The 22242-nt window shown below is 37.6% G+C and overlaps 2 protein-coding genes and 1 pseudogene across 3 annotated transcripts in view; 1 reads left to right on the plus strand and 2 right to left on the minus strand.

Annotated features, from left to right (window-relative positions):
* Positions 1-1264: 1264 nt before the first annotated feature.
* On the minus strand, positions 1265-17524 carry ELOC (elongin C). Of its 2 annotated transcripts, none has more exons than XM_006924035.3 (4): positions 17333-17524; positions 9158-9211; positions 7348-7491; positions 1265-3121 (listed from the first exon to the last, which is right to left on the minus strand). In XM_006924035.3, exons 2-4 carry the CDS (start codon positions 9159-9161, stop codon positions 2931-2933), a joined length of 339 nt encoding a protein of 112 aa, XP_006924097.1. In that variant the 5' UTR covers positions 9162-9211; positions 17333-17524; the 3' UTR covers positions 1265-2930. The 2 variants fall into 2 exon arrangements, with proteins under 2 accessions (XP_006924097.1, XP_006924096.1); XM_006924034.3 differs by having other exon boundaries at positions 17158-17335.
* Positions 3235-3335, minus strand: LOC112472723 (annotated as a pseudogene).
* Positions 17525-19497: 1973 nt separating the features above from the next.
* TMEM70 (transmembrane protein 70) overlaps positions 19498-22242 on the plus strand; it is an 8893-nt gene continuing 6148 nt past the window's right edge. Inside the window, exon 1 of the mRNA XM_015598610.2 lies at positions 19498-19549. Coding sequence (XP_015454096.1) covers positions 19498-19549 — 52 coding nt within the window. The remainder of the gene's footprint in view (positions 19550-22242) is intronic.

Consider the following 22242-nt stretch of genomic DNA (forward strand, 5'->3'; position numbering starts at 1 on the left):
ATTGAATTTTCTTTATATGGCAGGCAATAGAAAACTACAAGGATCAGAAAGTAATCTAGTTAATCTATTTAGTACTGATGTGTCATATTTAATGCCTAGTCAAAAGTAGCAAAAAGTGAAATTTATAGATTATTTTAGAGATGCAGCAAGAAAGCCATTTTCTTATAATTCTTCTAATCTAATCATCTGTAATGTTACTATCTTGGATTTAAGCAACATCCATAAATACAATCTTGTTTGCTCATAAAAAAAAAGGTAAACATCACTCTATAGATGCGCAATTTCCTAATTTTCTAGATGTGAAATTAAGGCCCAGTGATTTGTTCAAGATCATGTGGCTGATTAGCACAAGATTTCACACTTCCTACTTCCAGCCGGTGCTCTAATATACCAAAATACTTCTGGGCTAATAAATATTCGTTTAAATCAACAAACCAAAAGGTACAAATAAGAGTTTAGCCAATAGGAATATAAAATCTTAGCACAAATATGACTGGCTTGAAATTAAACCAGATGTATATATTGTAAATAAAACCATATATAAAAAAATCAATGACATCTATTGATTTCCAGATCATGTTTTATGAAACTTCAATATAACTAATCAGAAGCTCAACTTAGCATTGCTAAGTCTGGATACATCCAAGCTTTGTTAATTTGCATGATATTTCCTCTATATAGACAGGAATTCCTAGGGTTAATTCAAACAGTCTTCAATGTTGAACAGCAATTTCAGATTATTTCTCAGAATATTTACACTAATTTGAAAGAATAATTGATAAACTTAGCAAAATGACTAAGATGACAGGTCTATGAATAGCAAGATGTCTCTAAATGTATTTTTCTTTTAACGTGCTGAATTGGCTGCTTATAGTAAATTGTATTTCTCAATATCAACAAGATTCTTCAAAAGGAAACTGTTATCCATCAATAACAACTGCATGAAAGATAAGCAATCTAAAAGGCATAAAAGAATCCAGACGGTACAAAAATGAAATATTAGCTGAATAAAACAAAGGATTTGGTGGTAATATTTTCTATGCAGAAAAAAATAGAAATTTGCACATAATTTAAAAAGTAAACTAATTACCAAGTATCAGTGTCAAGGTTTCAATGCTATATAAGATTCTCTCTTAAATTTAACCAAATAAAAATCCCTGCTATTCAATTGTATGGCAAGATGTCCTGAAGCAAAGTTTCACGAATCTTCGGAAAAAGAGAAAATTAAGGCTAAAAAGATCAAACACCAAGTGTTCATCAAACCTTTCAGTCAATAGAGCCTTTATTAACATGCAAGTATCATTTGCCACAAGATATACAAGTTTTCCTAATCTTTCAGTTCTTTTTCAATATTTTAACTTAAGGTTACTTGTGGATCTAACATATAAAGTAACCTATAAAATCCGTCAAAGTTAAACTTTATTCTAGTTATCACCTTAACCTTTAAGATCATTATTTAGGTTTATAAATTGGCATTGTCACCAAGTAGAATAAAATTCTTGTACTTGATAATCTTCTATACTAAAATATGTACCAGTATGTCTTAAGTTACTAAAATATATGCAATTAACATATTTAACTGCTTTCGATCAGCTAGAAAGTACAATGTTAGGTCTTCTAAGAGGAAAATGATTTGTTGAACTTGGTTATTTATGGTTTTTGCAGTTTCCAGAAAAACTGGTCCCTATTAAACCAGTCTTGAAGAACTAAGCTGAAGACCTAATTCATAGACCCTGTATGACAACTTTGTTTTACCCCCAAGATAGAGACGATAGTAAACCAAACCATGGTGCTGCTTTTCCCACACCTCAGCAGAGATGCTGTCATAGTTTTCCAAACTTTTTGTCTGCTCAGTATAAAAGCTGAATGACCTCTTTATAAGTTAGACTTCAATAGAAGACCCACAGATTATGGGTATCAGCTTTTTTGGGACATATTTTAATGACTAGAAGATAATGTATATACTATATCAAAGTGCATTATAAGATCTGCACTGCATCTCTCCATATATTTTTCATATTTTGTATCATTTCAGTTGGATGCAGGAAGATTGGAAGAGTTCAGAAAAGTCTAGCTTTTAAGATCTGGATAAAGTTCATGGTGAGTCTTCTAAAACATATTTAAATATCCAGAAATATAATCATAACAAGAGACTATATAAGAAGAATGAATATTGCAAAGGAAGCTTTATAGTCAGTGTAAGTACAGTACTTTGGATTGGCTAAAATGCACAGTGCACATGAAACCAAGGTCATGTAGTTTACTTGTTGACCATGTGGCTACAGTTCAAAAAGTCAGTGCTCCAAAAGCTGTACCTAGTAATCTTCCAAAATTGCTTTTAAATAAAGTTCTTAAATTGTAGCAATAAACAAAAAGACAAGATACACTTAAACAATACTGCAGTTTATCAAAAGACGCATAAGAAATTTCAACTCTTATGTCTTCTTCGACAGTTATAAAAATCAATATTTGGCTAAGTTATAAACATGTTTATAATGCAATTATTTGCATAATTCCAGTAATGCTAACGACGGCTATAAGATCAGAATAGTTTTTTTAAAAAAAACACTAAAAACATAAAAATACGTAGCCCCATTATTTACCTGTAGAACGTGTTCATTATGCCTAAATTTCAGCATTTACTGTATCATCGCTCTAATTTTAAAAATCATATCCAAAGGATAAGGCCAAACTACCTACGAACTGGCATATTAGTTTATTTCTCAATTTGTGAAAATGTCCTTAATTTGTTGATGTAGCAAACAAATTTCAAGTGACTGCTATGCAAAAGAACATAAGATAATCTGCTTTGCAATGAACTTGAGAGTTCAACTGCGCACAGGCAACATGCTCTATATGAAAAAATTACTAACTGAACTACAGGTATTAAATACTGAAAAAAGTTAACAGTTTATTATAATTTACTTTATTTAACAATCTAGGAAGTTCGCAGCCATCAGCAGTTCCAGTGCAATTTCAGGTGCAATGGGGAATTCAGGAATCTCCGTGGAGCTGTTAGTGTAGCGAACCTTGTAAGTAAAATACATGCATACTTTTGATAGCACATGTGAAGGGATCTCTCTAAAATTGACTTCATTAGTTTCGTTCTCAGCAAACTGACCTGGAAAAGAAAAGAAGTACGTTTGTTATGGGCTGAGCTGTGTCCTAACCCCGCAGTGCTTTGGAATGTGAACTGCATTTGGAGAAGGGTCTTTTATTTTCTGGTCAGGAAGCATTTTAAACAAGCGCTTCCCATATTTGCATGGCATCCTTGAGCAGGTGCCATGCAGATCTCTGTATCATTCCAATTTTTGTATACGTCTTGCCAAGATGAGCATGGAGACAGTCCTTAAAGAGGTCATTAGGGTGGGCTCTGATCTAATACGACGGTGTCCTTATAAGAAGAGAATGGGTCACAGACAGAGAGATCGGACAATGTGAAGACACAGGGAGAAGATGGCCATCTAGTAAAGGGAAATCAACCAACAACTTGATCTGGAATTTCTACCCTCCAGAACTACATGAGAATTAATGCGCTGTTTAAATCAACAGTCTACAGGACTTTCTTATGGCAGCCCTAGCAAGCTAATACAATGTGAAAAGAATAAACTAACTAGCATCAAATGAAATATCTAATTTTGATTTCTGAGTATAAACATAAAAAAAAATCTTTATTAAGATAGCATTTGAGATTCATCAATATTGAATTTTAAAATTCTAATTCTCTCCTAAAAGTCTGGACACTTAAGTACCTTGTCCTAAGACTCTTGTTGGTAGGATTACTGAAGGATGAGTAGGACATAAAAAAGCCAAATCTTTCAGAAGATTCAGTCTAGGGAATCAAGTCTTTTTGGACCATTGGCAGCCCTGTGCTATACTGAATTGGCATCCAAAAATAAATTAGTGAAATAGTACTTTAAAATCTTTTCAGGAAGGTAAATCTACTGACCTCCCGTTTAGTTTTTAAAAATATGATCATGTTAATGAGGTCTCCTTATAAGCCACTTCCCTTTAATAACATTTCATAAACAGTTTCTAGTGATTTCTCGAAGTTTCTTCTGCTAGGTACAGGTTTTATCGTTTAGCTTTTATTATAGGGATAAAATTATTTTCCTAGCAGTCAAGCACTAGCAACGTGACCTGAATACAAAAGGCAGAAAAATATACTTTCTGAGATGTAGTTATTTTTAGAGCTTTTTAATAATTGTGTGTTGGTTCAGGGTGAGGTGAGTGGGGAGAAAGGAGATCGGGATTCAGCAAATAATTCAAAGGCATAAGATAACTTTTGGTTTACCAATAATTAAAATTCTCTTTCTTGAATATATGCATGAAATATTATCAACAAGCACTTAAGCCTTTGAGACTAGACACACATTAAGATTTTTTTTTTGAGGTGAAATTCATATCACAAAAAATTAACCATTTTAAAGTGTACAATTCAGTATAGATCCACAATGTTGTGCAACCACCCCTCTATCTAGTTCCGAAACATTTTTATCACCCCAAATTGAGCCCTGTGCCCTTTAAGCAATCACTCCCATTTCCTCACCCCCCAGCCTTGGGACTTTCTATCTATTCTGGGTATTTCATACAAATGGAATCACGTGACATGCGACCTTTTGTGTCTGACTTCTTCCACTTAGCATTATGTTTTGAAGGTGCATCCACTTTCAAATATACTTTGTAGCATGGATCAGTACTTCATTCCTTTTTATGCAAACATTAATTTGGGGCTGAAGTTTGATCTTCAGGACAAAGCTCTTATTTTTAAATTTTAAAGGAGATCAAGTTTACAAAGAGCAAAAATCCTTTAATTTTGATTTTAATTAAAACTTTCTCAGCGTCCATGATTTTCCCCCTAAAGTACATTGAAGCTCTGTTTGGGAGAAAAGACTAAAAGCAACTCGACTCAGGAACAATGAGTCCTGCTCGTACCCAGACTGGGTCCCTAAGTACCACTTCCCACTAAAAGAAAACAGCGTTCTTTGGGAAAATGGTTGTTTTCTGGATTGACAAAAAATGTACAAAATGAGCCTGAGAAAGCTTGTTATTACAGGAAGTAGTATAGCTGTACAACAGCGATGGTGAAGCCATGTCAAAAAGACACAGGAGCCATAAAATGGAGCATATTTTTGGCATAAAAATGGAGCAAATGGAGCAATTTGAGCAACCAGTGAGAATGACTACATCGGATTGAAATCCACCAAAAATATATAGTGATGAGCTGAAAATGACATGCAAAACCAAACGGAACGAAACAAAACAAAATAAAACACTCTTTATTATTGGAGAATGCTGGAGAACCAATTCATTACTCTGAAAAATTATATGTAAAGAGAAAAATCAAGCATTTATCTTCTTTTTCCTGTACAGACTATATTTCAGGGCAACCAAATAGAATTTAAGAGAATTCTAATAAATAAATGCAGAAAAAACATATAGAATTAGAAAATCACTGTTTTGTAATTCCAAATGAAGTACATCTCAACAATAATCACAGTGAGTGCTAAAATAATTATATGAAAGTCTGACTATGGAACTGTTCATGACGAATCAACTTGATAACCCTGGGCCCCCTAATCAATCTGGACATAGCTAAAACATGTGTTACAATAGTATACGACAGTACTATAAAGTATTCTTGCCTAGTAAAATGAACCAGATTCTAATCAAGCCTCTAGAGTTCTAATTATGAGTTTACAGGATGAAACATTAAGTCTAATCAGGATATGGACATTAGATAAATAACCTTGTTTCTTTGTAAAACTGATGGTCTGGAAAAAAGGGAAGGTGCAGGGGGACTAGCACAGATTTTCTAAGTGAAATGACACAATGTCAGGGATTCGCTTGAAATACTCTTTAAAAAACGAGAACAGATGAAACAAGACCGGCAAGATGTTGATAACTACTGACGCTGAAGGACATGCACATGACACTGTATTATACCATTCTCTCTACTTCTGTGTATGTTTTAAAACCTCCATAATAAAAAATATAGAAAAGGAATTGTAAGGGATCTAAAATAGCCAAAACAATCTTAAAAAAGAAAAAAAAGTTGGAGGCCTCACACCTCCCAATTTTAAAACTTATGAAAAAGCTACAGTAATCAAAACTGTGTGGTAGTGGCATAAAGAACAGAGCGCAGGAGGAACACTGAGAGTCCACAAATAAGCCTGCACATCTACAGTCAACTGATGTTCAAGAAGGGTGCCATGAGCAATCAGTGGGGTAAAGAAAGGCCTCTTCGACAAATGGTGCCGGTATGTCCACGTGCAAAAGAACAGCCAAATCATCACCTCACACCGTATACAAAAACTAACTTAAAATCGAAGACCTAAATGTGAGAACTAAAGCCAATCAAACTCTTATGAGAAAACATAAAGGTAAATCTTTATGATATTGGATTTAGCAATGGATTTTTAGACAGGACTCCAAAAAATACAAACACCAGCAAAAGGGAAAAAGAGATAAAGTGAGCTTCACCAAAATAAAAAACTCTTGTCCATCAAAAGACACTATTAAGAAAAAGACAACCTAAAGGACGGGAGGAAATATTTGCGAATCATATATCTGGTTAGAATATAGTGTCCAGAACTTATAAAGAACTCTTACAACTGAACAACAAAAAGACACACAACCCAATTAAGAAATGGGCAACGAACTAAAATAGACATTTCTCCATAGAGGATATATAAATTGCCAGCAAGCACCTGAAGAGATAGTCAACATCATTAGCCATTAGGGAAATGCTAATCCAAAACGCAATGGGATACCTACTTGACATGAGCATGGCTAGAATAAAAAAACTGCATCGCGTCAGTGAGGGTGTGAAGAAAGCCACGCGAGGAACCCTCGCACTGCTGGAGGGATGTAAGATGTGCGGTCTGGCGTTTCCTCCAAAAGTTAAACATAGAATTACCATATGCTCCAGAAATTCCAATACTCAAGAAAAAATTTTTCTTGAGGTAAAAAAAAATTACCTCTAAAGAAAAAGGAAAATGTTAAGAAAAGACATTTGGGAGGTGGTAGCTTCTACAAACTTTATGCATAACTAGGAACACAAATCACCAGAGTCCTGTGCTGAAGAAGCTGACCACAGAAACCAACCAAGGGAAATGGTCCTTCCAAAGAATCAGCGTGGTCTTACTGAAACTAGAGTAAACAGCTAAACACAGCGAATGGCAGAAACCAACTTTCTCCCGATGCAACATAATCATGCAAACGTTCAAACGGTTACCGCTTCTCTTTGTTTTTAAATGTTATGAGTCATTTAATTTGACTTAAAAATACATTCATCAAACATTATAAGTGAAGCTCTATTAAGAGAAAGTAAAGAAATGTTCCTACCTGGGCCACTCAACATGGCTTTTATTGTTCCTGAAGTTAACGCATGTTCTCTTTTTACAATGAATTCATGACCATCCGAAGATATCAATTTAACATACATAGCATCAGGGCCTTCACAGCCACCGTAGGTCTTTTCTTCTCCATCTAAAGTAAGTAGTAAAATGATTTTTGAATCGCATTTATTAAAAATAAGCAGGTTAACCAAGGTTAGTATTTGAGGAACTCAAACCAGAAACACTTCTGGAGGTAAGAGCCACTAAGATTTTAAAGTTTTTAATTTCTTGTCTATTATTTTCTACACATTTTCCAATGTCAGAATAACCTCTATATTCGAGGACGTTACTCTGGATGAAATTTACCAGTATTTTCCAAGGAAGTATTAACTTTTTTATGATCACAGCAGCTCGTCAAATTTGAAGATTAAGACAAAATATTCAAATAGTAAAACTTTATCACCTGAAATACTCGTTTTAAAAATAAGAGGCATAGTGTGTTTATGAATGAATGTTTATATGCCATGTGAGTGCAACTTCTGACATGCCCCAATTCTAAAAGTTAGCGCTTTACTCAGCATTTTACTCTTGATCCATGAAAATAATAAAAATATGGTATTGCTCACTTTACATTGCTGAAAGTAATGAATCCAGACAAACGTCAGTCTTTAAAAATTCAAAGCAGAGGTGAGGAGATAGAGTGCACAGGTGTCACTCTGCTGCTACCCGCCACCCCACGGCCTCAGTGCTTGCTTCAGCCACAGGTCTTTCTCACATCTGTAACTTTTACAATATTGTACTGACAGAATTTAAATTTTTATGGTTATCAAAATCTAAAAAGTATGCTACGGCCTATTCTAAAAATTTAAGAAGCCCTAGAAAGGAGAAGTACAGAGGATAAAGCTGAAGTAATATTCAGCCACAAAATTCCATTTACTCATTTATTTCTCAATAGTTAATTTAGAAATCCTGAAAATTAAGATTCATAACTATTGAAAACACTTGTGTAATACTGCTGCCAAAAATGTTTAATCTGATTCTAACAGGAGAAAACACCGAGACAAATCTAAACTTTAAAATGTCAGGAAGGACCTTGTTCCTCACCGCTCCCCCGCAGGACTAGAGACAAGTCAATGTAGTAAGTAACCTCTGACAAGGTCCTGGATTTAAATAATATGCCTGCTGTAAAGAACATTATTGCCATAACTGGAAAATTCTGAATATGGACTGAATACATGCTGATTTAGATGTGTCCAACTAAATCTTAAATGGCACAGAAAAAAAATTTTTTTTGTATGTGTGTGCATGTCTAGGTGTGTATATAAACACATATACACATAGGAAAAGCAAATGTGGCAAAACATTAACGATTAGTAAAGGCCATGTAGTGTATTTTTCTTGCAATTCCTCATTATAAAAAGCTGGAGGACTTCTAAGCTACAGACTACTCAAGCATACAGATTCCTAGCAGTTTTTGCCAACCTCTGAGAACAAAACAAAAGTAATTATCAATTATTTAAATTTATACTTCTAGTACTCTTTGTAAGCTAAACCGTTCATGTCTGTTGGGAAAGTTTCTAATATCTTAAGGTACAAGTGCTCATTAAGAATCACAAATTATATTTCGCACAATAACGTTACTGATCTGTCTTCCCAGAATATCTAGTAGACATAAGCTGTTGATTTCAACAACTCCTTTTGGTCCACGCTGACCGTTTTCTTACTTACATTGACTGACATCAAAGGTCTACCTTGAGAAGAAAAACCAGCATTTTACTGGTTGAAATACTTACCCGTTATTTTCTTATGAAACTTACCCATTATGTTCTTATGAAATTCTACTTTGCTTCCACAGGAAGTTTAGTAGTTTCCTGAAAATATAACAATGCTATATTAAGACTAATGCTGAAATAACATGTTTTCACTCATTATTATTTAACACGTCCTTGGTGTTACAAGTTTAGGACTCTCTCTCTCTCTTTGCTATGCAAGAGTTTCCCAGCCAATATAAAATAGTATCAAGTTTCTGGACATCTGAGGAAAGATGATCAGTTCTAGGACAATAAAGTGTAAATAAAGATTTGTTCTTTTTCTTTTTTCCTTTAAGGCAAATTTTCTGACAAGAGTTTAAAAATACAGATGCTGTTCCTTAGGACCTCACCTGAACTGAACTTGAACGAGATCCCTGGCCTTAATCACCTTTCTATATGCACTAAAGCAAATATTTGCTGAATGAATGACAACAAGATAAATCTAAGGACATGAAGTACTGAGAATTAAAAGGACAAGGCCTGCCCTCTTCTTATATAAATGTACACATCTTTAATACATTTTATTGTTCCATCCCTTCTGCATGCAGGTTGCCAAAGTTCTGAAATTTAACAGTAGAGTGGTAAAAAATTTATAATTTTTAAAGAAATCTTAAATTTTACAAAATAAAATGAATGCTAAAGGATTCATGTTTTCAGTACTTTATATTTTAACATTTCTTCAAAAGAGGATTTTCTTAGTATCAATATTATTTTTTGTGTGTGTCAGGAAAACAACATATCCTAACTATCTTATTCTCTAAGAAATTGTAGCCCAATATTTTAATTCTAACCTTACGGGAAGGGTCAAGAAAATGAACCATAACGTTTTAAAGCAAGAAAGGCACTTGGAGATAACCTATATAATCCCTCCACTTAAAAAACAAACAAAAAAAACAACCCCCACCCCGACCCCCAATAACATCACTGATGTAAAGAGAGGCTGAATGATTTGTTCCAGGTAGTGACAGACTGGGAGCAGAAATCAAATCTTTCGGTCTAGAACACTGGCTAAGCATGGAAGGAGATTTAAAGTTCCATTTCTAATGTGAGATAAGGGCAGCTGTGCCAGTGCAGCGTTATTACCAACCATTTGACGGCCTTACAAGGGGCAAACATTGCACTAAATGCCTTATATACATTTTATTTTAAAATGATACTTTCACAAGGGAATTATTATTCCCATCATAAAGATGTGCAGATGCTAAGAGGCTGCTACTTGCTCAAGGGTTCTACAGCTTAAGCGACAGCATGAGGATTTAAACCTAGGTAGTTTTGTTTTACAGCCCATATTCTCTTCTGTTATTCCGCACTGCCATGGTAAAAAATTCTGGCTCGTTAAAACTTCTTTTCCACTACTGCTGAGAGCTCCTTAGATCATTCTCTAAAATGTAAAAATGTCATTTTATGATAATAGTAGTAGGCAATTAAAAATTCATCAGCCATTATTTTCTTCTGTTCATACTGCTTTGTAATCATTCTTCTAAAAAACAAAAAAACAAAGCAAAACGAAAAGAACAAACTGCTAGAAAAGCTAGAAGAACAAGAATTTCAAGTGCCAACTTGTCTATCTGGAAAATTTCCAGAGCAAAACATCTAGAATGTTTACTTAAGTAGCAGTAGCTAAGCAACCACGCTAAGTCACATTTTAGCAGTCCTTTGGGTAGCAACACTTTCTCTACAGACTTCCTAATACAGTAAACCAATTCCACCCTTTCTACGGCAAGGGTTAAATGGTGGCGGGGGGTGGGGGGAGACTCCCCATCACTAACAAAGAACATAAATCAACAGTAAGACTTAAGAGCAAACCTCGTTTCTAGGTAGAAACTAAAAATATTTTAAATAAGATGAAATCTGGACTTAAACAACAAATTACCTATAGATATCTAAGTCTGGGGTGGCAAAAATCTCAGCTTGAACATCTGAAGATCTATTCCATAACTGAGCTGAGTTCCGGAAACACGAATTAGGAAGGTAAAAGCAAGCAGCTGAGGAGCAGTGCTTGAGTCAGTCTAGGCAGAAGACAAGGGCATGAACAAAGGCCTGACACGTCACTGTGCTTTCAGAGTAGTATATAGAAACATTATTCTTTTATGGTTTTTCATTTTTTGGTAACAAATGGAAATCCTACTTGAGCCAAGGGCCACATTGAAATCAGTTTTGAATCTAGGATTGAACACTGAAAACATCTTTGAACAGCCCATCCTATTTCTGATTTGAAACGTTACCTTTATCGTATACTATACACTACCTGGATTTCTAGACTATATTCAGTTCCATCAGTCTGTTTATACCTGACTGATACCCCTGTTTTAACTACGATAGTGATAAACATGTTTTGCTAAATGGTTGGGCAAGTCCCCATTTTGTTATTACACATTTCTTGCTAGATCTACTTTTGGGTAGTTTCTATTATGAATGGGGTATGTTTTCCAATTATACTTTCTGAAAGGTTATTGCTAGTATTTTAAAGAAAAACTTTTAAATTCAGTGAGTTGACCTTGTAACCCATTACCTTTGCAGAACTCTCTTAATAGTTCTAATAGTTTTCCAGTTAATTTGCTTGGATTATTTAAACAGATGATAGCAACTGCTGCAAGTCTATTCTTTGTATATTTTTGGTTTTTTACACTGGTATTTACTTGAAAAAAAAATGTTAGCTGTCTGACATCACTAACAAAATGCACTGCAGATTAAAATAAGAAATATAAAAAGCCCCACTGAACTCTGAAAAAATAGAATACAAAATACAAACAGCACATGGACCTGTAAAAAAAGTGCTTGATCCCAATGGCAAAATGCAAACTTAAACTTTAAAACTTGTTAAGACTCAGTGTTGGAGGAGAGGAGAAATGGGTGGTATCAGATAAATGGCACAAGTTTTGGAAGGCGGCAGCAGCAGAATCATTGAGGCTAGCAAGTCTCCTTCTCGGTATCTACTTTAGAAAAACACTAGCACCATGAGCAAAGGCAAGATTATTTACTATAATATGTATACAAATGAAAAACTGAAAATACCCCACAAAGTTCATCAATTAGGAATGAGCTAAATATATGTAGTATTCCATATTTATGAAATATTACAGGGCAGTAAAAAGGAATGTTAAATCTCTATTTATCATGACATGGAAATACCAAGATAAACTGTTAATTTTTTAAAAAGCAGATTAGAATGACAGGAACAGTTTGATGCCACTACGCGAAATAAGTGGCTTCTTGCCTATTAATCTCATGTTTTCTACATATAAATGAACACATAAAAATACATGTTCAGAAGTGTAAATAACTAGAAAACTATGATTTAAAACTGAGTTTTAAAAAGGAACTAATAAGTGCATGGAACCAAGGAGCTCATGAAGGGAATAGTGGTCAGTCAGCCTGATGATCTCTCCTTATCTACATGTAAGAATATGATTAATTTGAGTCTAACCAATGCACTGTCTACTTGAAACTAATTTAAATAAATTTTAAAATAAAATTGACATCTAAAATTACAAAAAAAAAAAAAGATTAATTTGGAAACCAGTAAATTACATTAACTAAAAATTATCTCGTGTTCAGGCCTATCTGAAGAGGCTTTGGCTATGTAATACAAATTGACAGAAGTTAAGATACAATTCCAATTTGTAATAAGACATCAAAATATCCTGCCTAGAATGTGCTTATAGTGTCGCTGAATTCATGTCTCCCAGCATGAGTTAAAATTCTCATTCTGGCCTATTCGACTTATAACAATGCTATATTTAACTCTTGTGTAGATAATCTTAATACTTTTAGCAAATAGTACCCTTCCTCATCTTTTCTTCCACTGTGGAATTTATAGTTTTCTTCACTATTAGATACAAATATTTCACAGCTGCTTTACAAGTGTCTTTTTAGATCTACCTGTCACCCCAACTAGCTCTAAGTTTCCACAAGGCAGACAGGTCTCTCTCTCTCTATGACCCACATATCAGGCACAGAGGCAATCACATGGCCATTTAATGAAGCATGTGCCACAGACAAGACATAGATAGTATTATCCTGAGCTTTCCGACAAAAGTTATTCAACAGCACCACGCTTTTGAGCAAGTGATTCTTTTCATGTTTTTCCTCGGTATTGGCATCTAACAAACTTGGAACTTTTAGACAACCACAATGAAAACTGTTCTTTCCAGGAAATGTCTATTTAAGTTTATTGAAACATTCTGTGTTATATTAAGGGGAAGGAGTGACTAAGGAAGGAGATGGTATTTCGTCTTTCACAACAGAATTGAGTCAATATGAGTTCTAATTCTTAAAAAAGTTTTGTTTTAAAGATTTCCAGGGCACAGCCACATGTTTATAATATCATAACGTAAACATCAGTCTCACGATTTTGTACCCACTACCATAAACTGCTAATTATAATACAAGTTTATCAAACATGTATTCCTGTACATTTCTGGAATTTCATGTTTCCTAGAACTAATTCAATTATATTTGCATTTCTATCTCGAGACCCAGAGAGGTTAAGACATGATCAGGCTTGTTTCACCCCCCAAATGAGGAAATTGGGCTAAAATGCATCTACGAGTCCCTTCTGGCTCTACTATTTCATGGTTGAACCCATCCGCAATTCATCCTCCCTCTAAAACAAATGCTTCTAACTCTCAATTTCTCATTTTAATTAAACAAAGTCACTCTCACACAGCACAGAACTTAAAGGCTCCAGGCGCTGTGTGTTCCCAGAGTTTGTCTCACTCCTGCAAACTATCTAATCTCTCTCCTTGATAATGATCTCCAAATTCCTTTATTTTGGTTTAAAAAGTATAAGCGACGACTTCCACTATACAGTGTGTATTTAAGTATAAGTATATATTAAGAAATAAATTTCAAAGAACCATTAGGATGGGCTAAAAAGAAATATAGAAAGAAATACAAAATAAGTTCTGACCTTGCTTCACTCCACTGTTAAGAGTTGATCGGAATTGGCGCCACGCCCGTCTTGCTGTCCTTTTATCACTAACTCCCTGCCCTCTCCTCTGATGTCCCCACCCACACAAAGCCAACCCCGCCAAACCCAATTCTCTGCCTAGCACAGTTCTGAACCGAAGAGCGGAATGTGGCTGGAGAAGAGGCACATCCACTGACTGGCCTTAACCTTACATTTATATCCACGCACTTTAAACAGACACTGGGCACTGCAGCGATCCTCCTAGTAAACTGGCTTTCCTATTCCGAGAGAATTTACAGCTTTTTTCCCAAACCTCCAACACCTTGCCCTGACTTCACTTAATTCGCCAGGAAAACGGAAACAAATCACTTCAACTGCCTTGTCTTTCCTCCTTCATCCTACCTGTGTGTATATACCATGTCCACTCTCTTGTTAGAAAAGTTAATAGAAACCACCCTTCTATCCAAGGCCAACCTGCCCACTGAAGCTCACTTACCCAAGGATTTCGTCCGCCATTATTCCCATCAACACATCAAAGTGCTGTGTCACCGTTCACTGGTTAACCAGCTCAGATCAGATTTTTGGCCCACTAGTTCATTCGAAGGGCTCTTATCAAATTTCAACTACTTTGCTTGGTCACGTGATCGATTTTTATCCTCATCTTACTCCTGGCAGGGTTTTACAGTTGACTAATCTCTCCTTCCTGAACCGTTTTCTTCTCTTAGTATTACAGACACCACGCCCTGTTTTCTGCTCCCACCGCTGTTCGCTCCTCCTCTAACCAGAGTGCTCCCTTTTCTCCATTAACACTCTCTACTTGATGTCTCCCAGTCAGCCATGAGGTTCAAATATCACCTATGAAATACAACTTCCAGATTATCTCCCTAGCATCACATCTCCCCTGAGTCCCCTGAGAAACAGCTGTGGATCTACAACTCGGCCACTGCACACACTGAGCTGTAAAAAAGTTATCAAACTCAGTACATTCTATACAGAACTTCTGATTTATTCCTCAGAAACCAGTGTACCCCCCAGCCCTCCTCATTTCAGTAAATGGCACTACCGTTCAGCCAGATGCGCAGGCAAGACACTTGATTTCTCATTTTTCTTTTTTTTCTTCTACGAGTGAAGGCAAGACCCACTTGGCTCCATCTTCGAATTACATTCCAAATCAGACCACTTCTCACTAACTCCCAAGTTACCATTTCTCAACTGGACTAGGCCACAAGCCTCCTCAGGAGCTGGTTTCCCCACTTTCCTCCAACGTGGTCTATTTGCCACCCAGCAATTAGTCATCGAAAGCATACATCAGATGTCACTCCCCTGCACAAAATCCTCTGATGGGTTCTCATCACAGACAGAAAAATGACTATCAAGTTCCACCTTACTGAGTCCTTGTTAATCACTCTGACTTCACCTCTCATCACTCCTCACTAAGCACCAGCCACGATGGCCTTCTTAGTATGCTAACAGGTCAAGTCCTTTCCTACCTTAAGGTCTTTGCATTTGCAGTTACAGTTATCTTAAATTTCTTCCCTCACCTCTCCCTCATTTAGGTCTTCAGGCAAAACATCAACTCCAGAGGTAGGAGTTTGATCACTTCCCTATTGAGATGACATACCCCCACCCAAGTCACTCTAACTTAATCTAACTCTAATCTTGCTATGGTTTCTTTCATATTTTTCATCACCTGAAACTATATTTGCTTATGTTTTGTAAAGCCTCTCTCCTTCCTCAGCTCCATGAGGGCAGGCCTACTATAGTGCCTAGCATATAACAGATGCTCAATAAATATTTCTTGAATGAATGGTGCTATTATTTTCTTAATCACCTAGGCTTGAAATTTCAGGCATCACGGAATGGGCTTTTTTGGTTATTATGAACAGTAAACATTAAGGACAGGTTAGCTAAAATCCATTAACACCTATCAGTGTAACTGCAGGTTTTCCAGATTATTTTCTAGTACTGAAACATCCAAACCCCCCAAACATTTTATAAGACACAAACTAATATTACTTTAGAACTTTATATATAAGGCTGACTATAACGTCTAACTATAAACTATTGTCTAATTATATTAAAAATTACCATAAAGCAATGAAATTGGCATCCTCCATTTGAAATATATATTTTTGAATGGTAAATAATTGGATAAATCTCATGCGTAAGGATAAAAGAATATTAACTTAAAATTAAGTATGGACCCCCAAATCACTGGCAATAAATAATAAATATCCACGGTGCCTGGGGCCACAGCTATTTCCTCGCCGTTGCATCTCCACGATAAATAAATCCACGTGTAAACTGTGATGGTTCGACATTACGAATTATAGTTATAACGTAAATGAGATTTATCATTTTAGTCCACGAAACAGAAAAGGAAACTATTTGGAGATCAAAAAGCAAATCTGTCAGTTTGAAAATGAGGTTTTGAAACTGAAGGATTTAGGCTGCTTTCCACACTGAAGGCGATGCAGAGTAGAAATGCTCGCACTAGTGACACGAACTCCATAGCCATACGTTACTAAAAAGGTTTTAGTTCCGTAAGAGAAACTCGATGGCCACTGTAGTTGACACTAGATACCTCCTTTCAGACAAGACTGGGAGGTAGATGCACGACAGCCCCAAACCACCAGGTTGGGCAGAGATCGCTCAGTAAGTTGCCCAGAAGGTAAAGTTCTCGGGGTCCCGCAGCTGGAAAAAGCGAGGCCCTCTCCTACGACTGCGGACTGCCTCCAAGAGAAGGACGAATCTCAGTGCACACGGGGAAGGCAAAAATGAAAAGCGTCAGGGCTGCCATGCTCCTAACTCCACCCTCCCCGCGCTCAGCCCAGAGAAGGCCCCGTCTCTCCGGCCGCCGCCCCTCCTTCCACCCTTTCCCGAGCCCACCGAACGCGCCAGGAAAGGTCCCGCCGCCCTCTTCCCCCTCCCCCAAACCAGGAGCCGAGGCGGCCAGGGCAGGCTGAGGGCTTCCGCTCCTTCCCCGCCCAAATGGGAAGGGGTGGGCAGTAGGGCGGCGAGCGCGCCCACTACGAGCCCCCTTCGTCCTCCACGAGGGCCCGGAGTTCCGTCCCCACTGCAGCCCGAGACTCACTCGTCAGGACCGCAGTCACCGCAGCCACCGCACCCGGTCCCCGCGCACCGCCACAGCCCCCAGTCCAGGGCCGCCCCCCCACCCCCAGATGCCTGCCGCCGTGGGTTCCGGGGCAGTTGGGGAATCACTTCCGCCGAGTCACCGACGCCTTCTGCGACGCGCGGGAGATTAGTACCTGGTGAGGCGGGGACGCACTGAGTTTGTCGCCCGCTTCCGTCCACGGGAACTGCGCAGCGCCCCTTTCCTTCCCCAGTCCTACGGCACCGCAGGCCAGCGTGGGGGGACAGCGATCTCTGCAAATCTCAACCAATCCGCTGCCAGGCCTTCTGATTCCCAGCATGCAGCACCGGCCCCAATCCAGTTTCCACGGGGACGGCGTCCTCAGCGAGCTGCTCCGGGGTCCCAGCAGCATTGCATCCTGGGACTTGTAGTTTCTCTGGAGGGTGTGTTGGGGGTTGGCCGGGGCAGCACTGCATCCTGGGACTTGTAGTTTTTCACTCTGGGTGTTAAGATTTTTGGAAATTTTAGGAGTTGTCCGTGCCTGTCCTTTGGGGGAACTCCTGGAAATCGGAGACTGTCTGCAGAGGGGATATTGAAAAGTGGGAGTGCGATCTCTTTGCTGACAAGATCGGCTCTTTATGAGGCAGCATCTGTCTTTTGTGAAAAGTTGCAGTACGTGTACAAGAGCATTTCAACGCCTCGCGTAATCGCCTGGCCTCATTTCCTCTCTTCCCCGTACCGTTCGAGATTTACTGAAAACTAACCACGCCCCTTCCCCACCCCCACCCTGGGGCTCTTCCCCCACCTCTCTAGCCCTCTTCCCTGCCCAGCATTTCTAGATTCTGATTTCATTCACAGAAATTCCAGGCGTCTGCCACCAACACTCAATTCTGAGACCATCTGTCATTCGACGCCCCCTCAGCCCTTACACCTTTCCAGTCTCTCTGCTCTCTCGCTCACTTCCGCGCGCGCGCGCTCTCTCTCTCTCTCTCTCTCTCTCTCTCTCTCTCTCTCTCTCTCTCTCTCTCTCGATGCGTCTATCTTTTTTACTTGCTTTTGAAAAAAATCTCTCTCTCTCTCTCTCTCTCTCTCTCTCCCTCTCTCTCTCTCTCTCTCTCTCTCTCGATGCGCCTATCTTTTTTACTTGCTTTCCTGTGGTTAAATTAAGGCACTCTTCCAGGAAGGCTGAAACAGCTAAATAAAGTTCACCCACTGTTTACAGGACTGGGGCACGAAGAGAATGCAGGGCCAAGAGCTCGCCACTGCAAGTTGCTCAACCGGGCACTGTTGTGTAACAATGTCCACAAAAGGAAACACATACAAGCCATCCAAAGTTTGTAGACCTAATTAATGACTTTTGCCTGAAAGACATAGGTGATTTGGCCAATAAAAGATATTGCTTTTTACAGACAGACTGTCCTGGGTTAACTTACGAAAGCCTTTGCAAAAAGCGTTAAGGTTTTTTGGTTGTAACAGTACTCAGAGTTTGGTTTGGAGGGAGAGGCATTGGGGTGAGAGGAGGAGGCCGTGGGCTCATTTTTAATCCTACGGTTCCCCCTTGACTTCAGAAGTGTCCTTTTCTCTCCTCTCTTGCCTTTTGTTTCTCACAGCATCACCCTGCGAACGCGTTAGTTGCCTAGAGAATGATAGATTTCAGGCAACCGTTCTCAGGCTAGCTAATGCCAGTTCTAGGGCTAGAATCTAGTCTAGACCCTTTTTTCCCATTGTACAAAATGTAACTTTATTTAAAATTTTTATTTTCTCAATATAATACACATTTGTTATAAAAATGCAGAAATTTGCATTTTTATAAGTTTGTTTGTTTTCCCATGTGCTTCTACATAGATCATGCACTTGATTGTCCTGATGTGTAGCCTGTATTGTCAACAGGAAGTCACTGTCAGGACAGAATATGGAGAGACAGATGCTTTCTTATAGGCAAAGGTGTCAGAGAATGGTGTATTTTATCTCCCTTTTTGTTTAATTTGTATGCACAACATATCATACAAAAAACTGGGCTAGACTTAGAGGAAGGAGGAATGAAAATTAGTTGAAGGAATATCAATAAATTAAGATATGCAGATGACACCATCGTATTGGCAGAAAGTAGCAATGATTTGAAACGATTTCTGATGAAAAATGAAAGAAGAAAGTGCCAAAGCAGGACTGTGAACATCAAGAAGACAAAAATCACGACTGCAGAAGAAATACAGAACTTTAACTTAGACAATGATGACACTGAAATTGTTAAAAGATTTTGCTCACCTTGGTTCACTCGTCAATTCAGATGGAGACTGCAGCCAAGAAATCACGAGAAGACTGAGACTCTGAAGGGCAGCGATGGAAGAATTAGGAAAGATCACCAAGAGCAAAGATGTCATCAGAGACCAAGGCTGAGATTGTCCACACCCTCGCATTCCCAATTCTTATGTACGGATGAGACAGTGAAGAGGCTGTTAAGAAAAAAATTGTATCTTTTGAAATAAGATGTTGAAGGAGAGCTCTATGGATACCCTGGATTGCGAGAAAGATGAGCAAGTGGGTCCTAGAACTAGAGACAAAAGTAAAACTGAAGCTCTCCTACTTCAGTTACATCATGAGAAGGCAGAGTTCTTTGGAAAAGATAATAATGCTGGGAAAAATAGAAGGTGGCCAGAAAAAAGGAAGACTAAATATGAGATGGATTGACTCCATGAAAGAAGCCATAGGCATGATTCTACTGGAGCTGAGCAGGGCTGTTGAGGACTGGACATTGTGGATGTCACTTATTCATAGGATCATCAGGAGTCAGAGCTGACTCAATGGCATATCACACATACATACATATACAAACTGTGTAGGTACTATAAGCAAATATAATATATATACACATATATATGCATATATATGTGTATATATAGAGAGTTCTGTATACTATTTACTTTCCAACCTAATAAATCTCAAAAACTTAAATCTCTGTAACCAGAATCTCAACATTCATTATTTTAAATGATGTAATTATTTAGAATTACATTGCCTAAATGTACCGTGATTCACTTAAGTATTTCCTTAATATTGGATATTTACCTTATTTCCATTTTAAAATCATTATAAGTAATACTGTGTTCAGTATCTCAGCAGAAATCTTTGACTATGTTTCTGATTATTTCCTTAGAATATGAACATTTTTAAAAATCCTGATAATCTGTTGACAAACTCTTATCTGGAAAGATTCTCCCAGTATGTGCTTTAAACCAGTAGTGTAAGAAGAAGTGTTTAGGATTCTTATCAACACATTAGCTTTACCAAAATTTTTCTTTTGTTTTTTCCACTATGACATTCTGCCCTTAAGCTCACCTTAAAGATGGGGAAGGGAGTTAGCTGATGGATGAGTAGAAAAGACAACTAAAAAACAAAAAAAAAATTACATACAATAATGGTGGTCTACAAGTGATAGATACCATTTTTAATTTTCCCATCAGCCTCCATCTTTAAAGGGAACATCTCAAATGATATGTATGGGGAATCAAAGCTTATTTTTTAACCAGCCTTAGTATTCTAAAATGTCGTTCAAGTAGTTTTTATTCAACAAATGTCTCTAAGAATTGAGAAACCTCTTAAACAATGAGTAAAAATTCCCTGTAATTTATAGCAGTTTTCAGAATATGATTTCATTTTAGCTATTTAGAAACTTTGAGCAGACCAAAATATTTTTTATTTGCTTATAGTACCTATAGGAAGAAACTCAGCTTAACAGAGATAAAAAATGCAGGTTTTCTCAGCATACAGTTGAAGTAATTAAACATGAAGGGCATTAGACTGAGATTGTTCTGATAATTGGTAGCCTACTAAGCAAACCAAAATCTAAGCCAGAGTCAATTCCTGTAGTGCCTCGAGGGAAAGAACAACCAGTCTCAAAGAGCCAACTAGGTTTTCTCAGATAATGCCACTGCTTCAGTTATAGCCAAATAATTTTCTTGTATTACTTGTGCTTCTTCTCTATAAAAACCTTGCAGGTGGCTTCTTTCTTAAGTTAATCCTTCCTAACCACTTCCAGTTTGCCACTGCCTGATTTGAATACATTTTTGCTCAAATAAACTCAAAATGTTTAATATGCCTTGATTTACTTTTTGAACAATATTAAATAACTATATGAACAGAAAAATTTTAATGTGTCAGTAAAATAATGGATAATCGATGTTGTTTGCAGTATGAATTACACTATTTAGAAGAGTTTTTAAAATGTAAGTGGAAGATAACTTTCAGAATGAGGTTATTCATAAAGAAAAATTTTATTTTCTGACACCCAGAAAAAAGTATACAGGATTTGGAGTTGCCAAGGCGATTTATTTTAGACTGTTTGTTCCTCTCCTATGCAAAGTGTGGAGTAAAAATATAGTTCTCAGATAGTAAACAAAAGTGTGTCTCTACTAGTTGGTTGCTCATCCTTCAAGGCTGTTGAATCTGAAGCCTTTAGATATTCTGAGGCCAGATTAATCATGCTGCCTTTTGGGTTTCTGCAGCATTTTACAAATTGGTATATTTCAATTCTATTAGAGCATTATATTTTAGTTTATTTTTAGGTATTTCCTCCACTGTGTGAGAACTGTGGATTCCCGTTTTTATCAAGTATCTTTGTGTCCTCTCTCCTAATTTAGTCCTGGCCGATGTTTAACACTTTAATAAGTAGCGAACAAATGTGTATACGGATGTGAATGATTCCCGAAGACAGATTTAACAAGTATCAACACTACCTGAACGAGTTTCATTTATTTTCCATCAACCCAATGGTTGCATTAAATTATCATTCATTTTTGTGCAAATCGTATAAAGTATTATTCCTCTCTACCAAGAGGCTAGAATCATTTTCCGCAACGAAAATAGTTTCCGGATCCTACAAAACGACCACGAAAAAGAAAGGTTTAAGCCTGGCTTCCAGGCTTTGTCCTTCGCGCACAGCTCTCCCCTCAGCCCTCGCGCACTGTCACACGGAACCGCGGACGCCGCGCGCAGGCCGGGCTTTTGCGCCTTTCGCGGGGCTGGGGGCCGGTGCAGCGCCTAGGAGCTCCCCCGCCCGGAACGCGAGCGCGGCGGCGGGGGCTGCAG

This window comes from Pteropus alecto, unplaced genomic scaffold (assembly GCF_000325575.1).
Source record: "Pteropus alecto unplaced genomic scaffold, ASM32557v1 scaffold87, whole genome shotgun sequence".
Taxonomy (NCBI): domain Eukaryota; kingdom Metazoa; phylum Chordata; class Mammalia; order Chiroptera; family Pteropodidae; genus Pteropus; species Pteropus alecto.

Coding starts and splice junctions, on each gene's coding strand:
- ELOC (XM_006924035.3), bottom strand. Junction 3,122..7,347: donor AGCCATGTTGAGTGGCCCAG/GTAGGAACATTT, acceptor TTTCTTTTCCAG/GTCAGTTTGCTGAGAACGAA.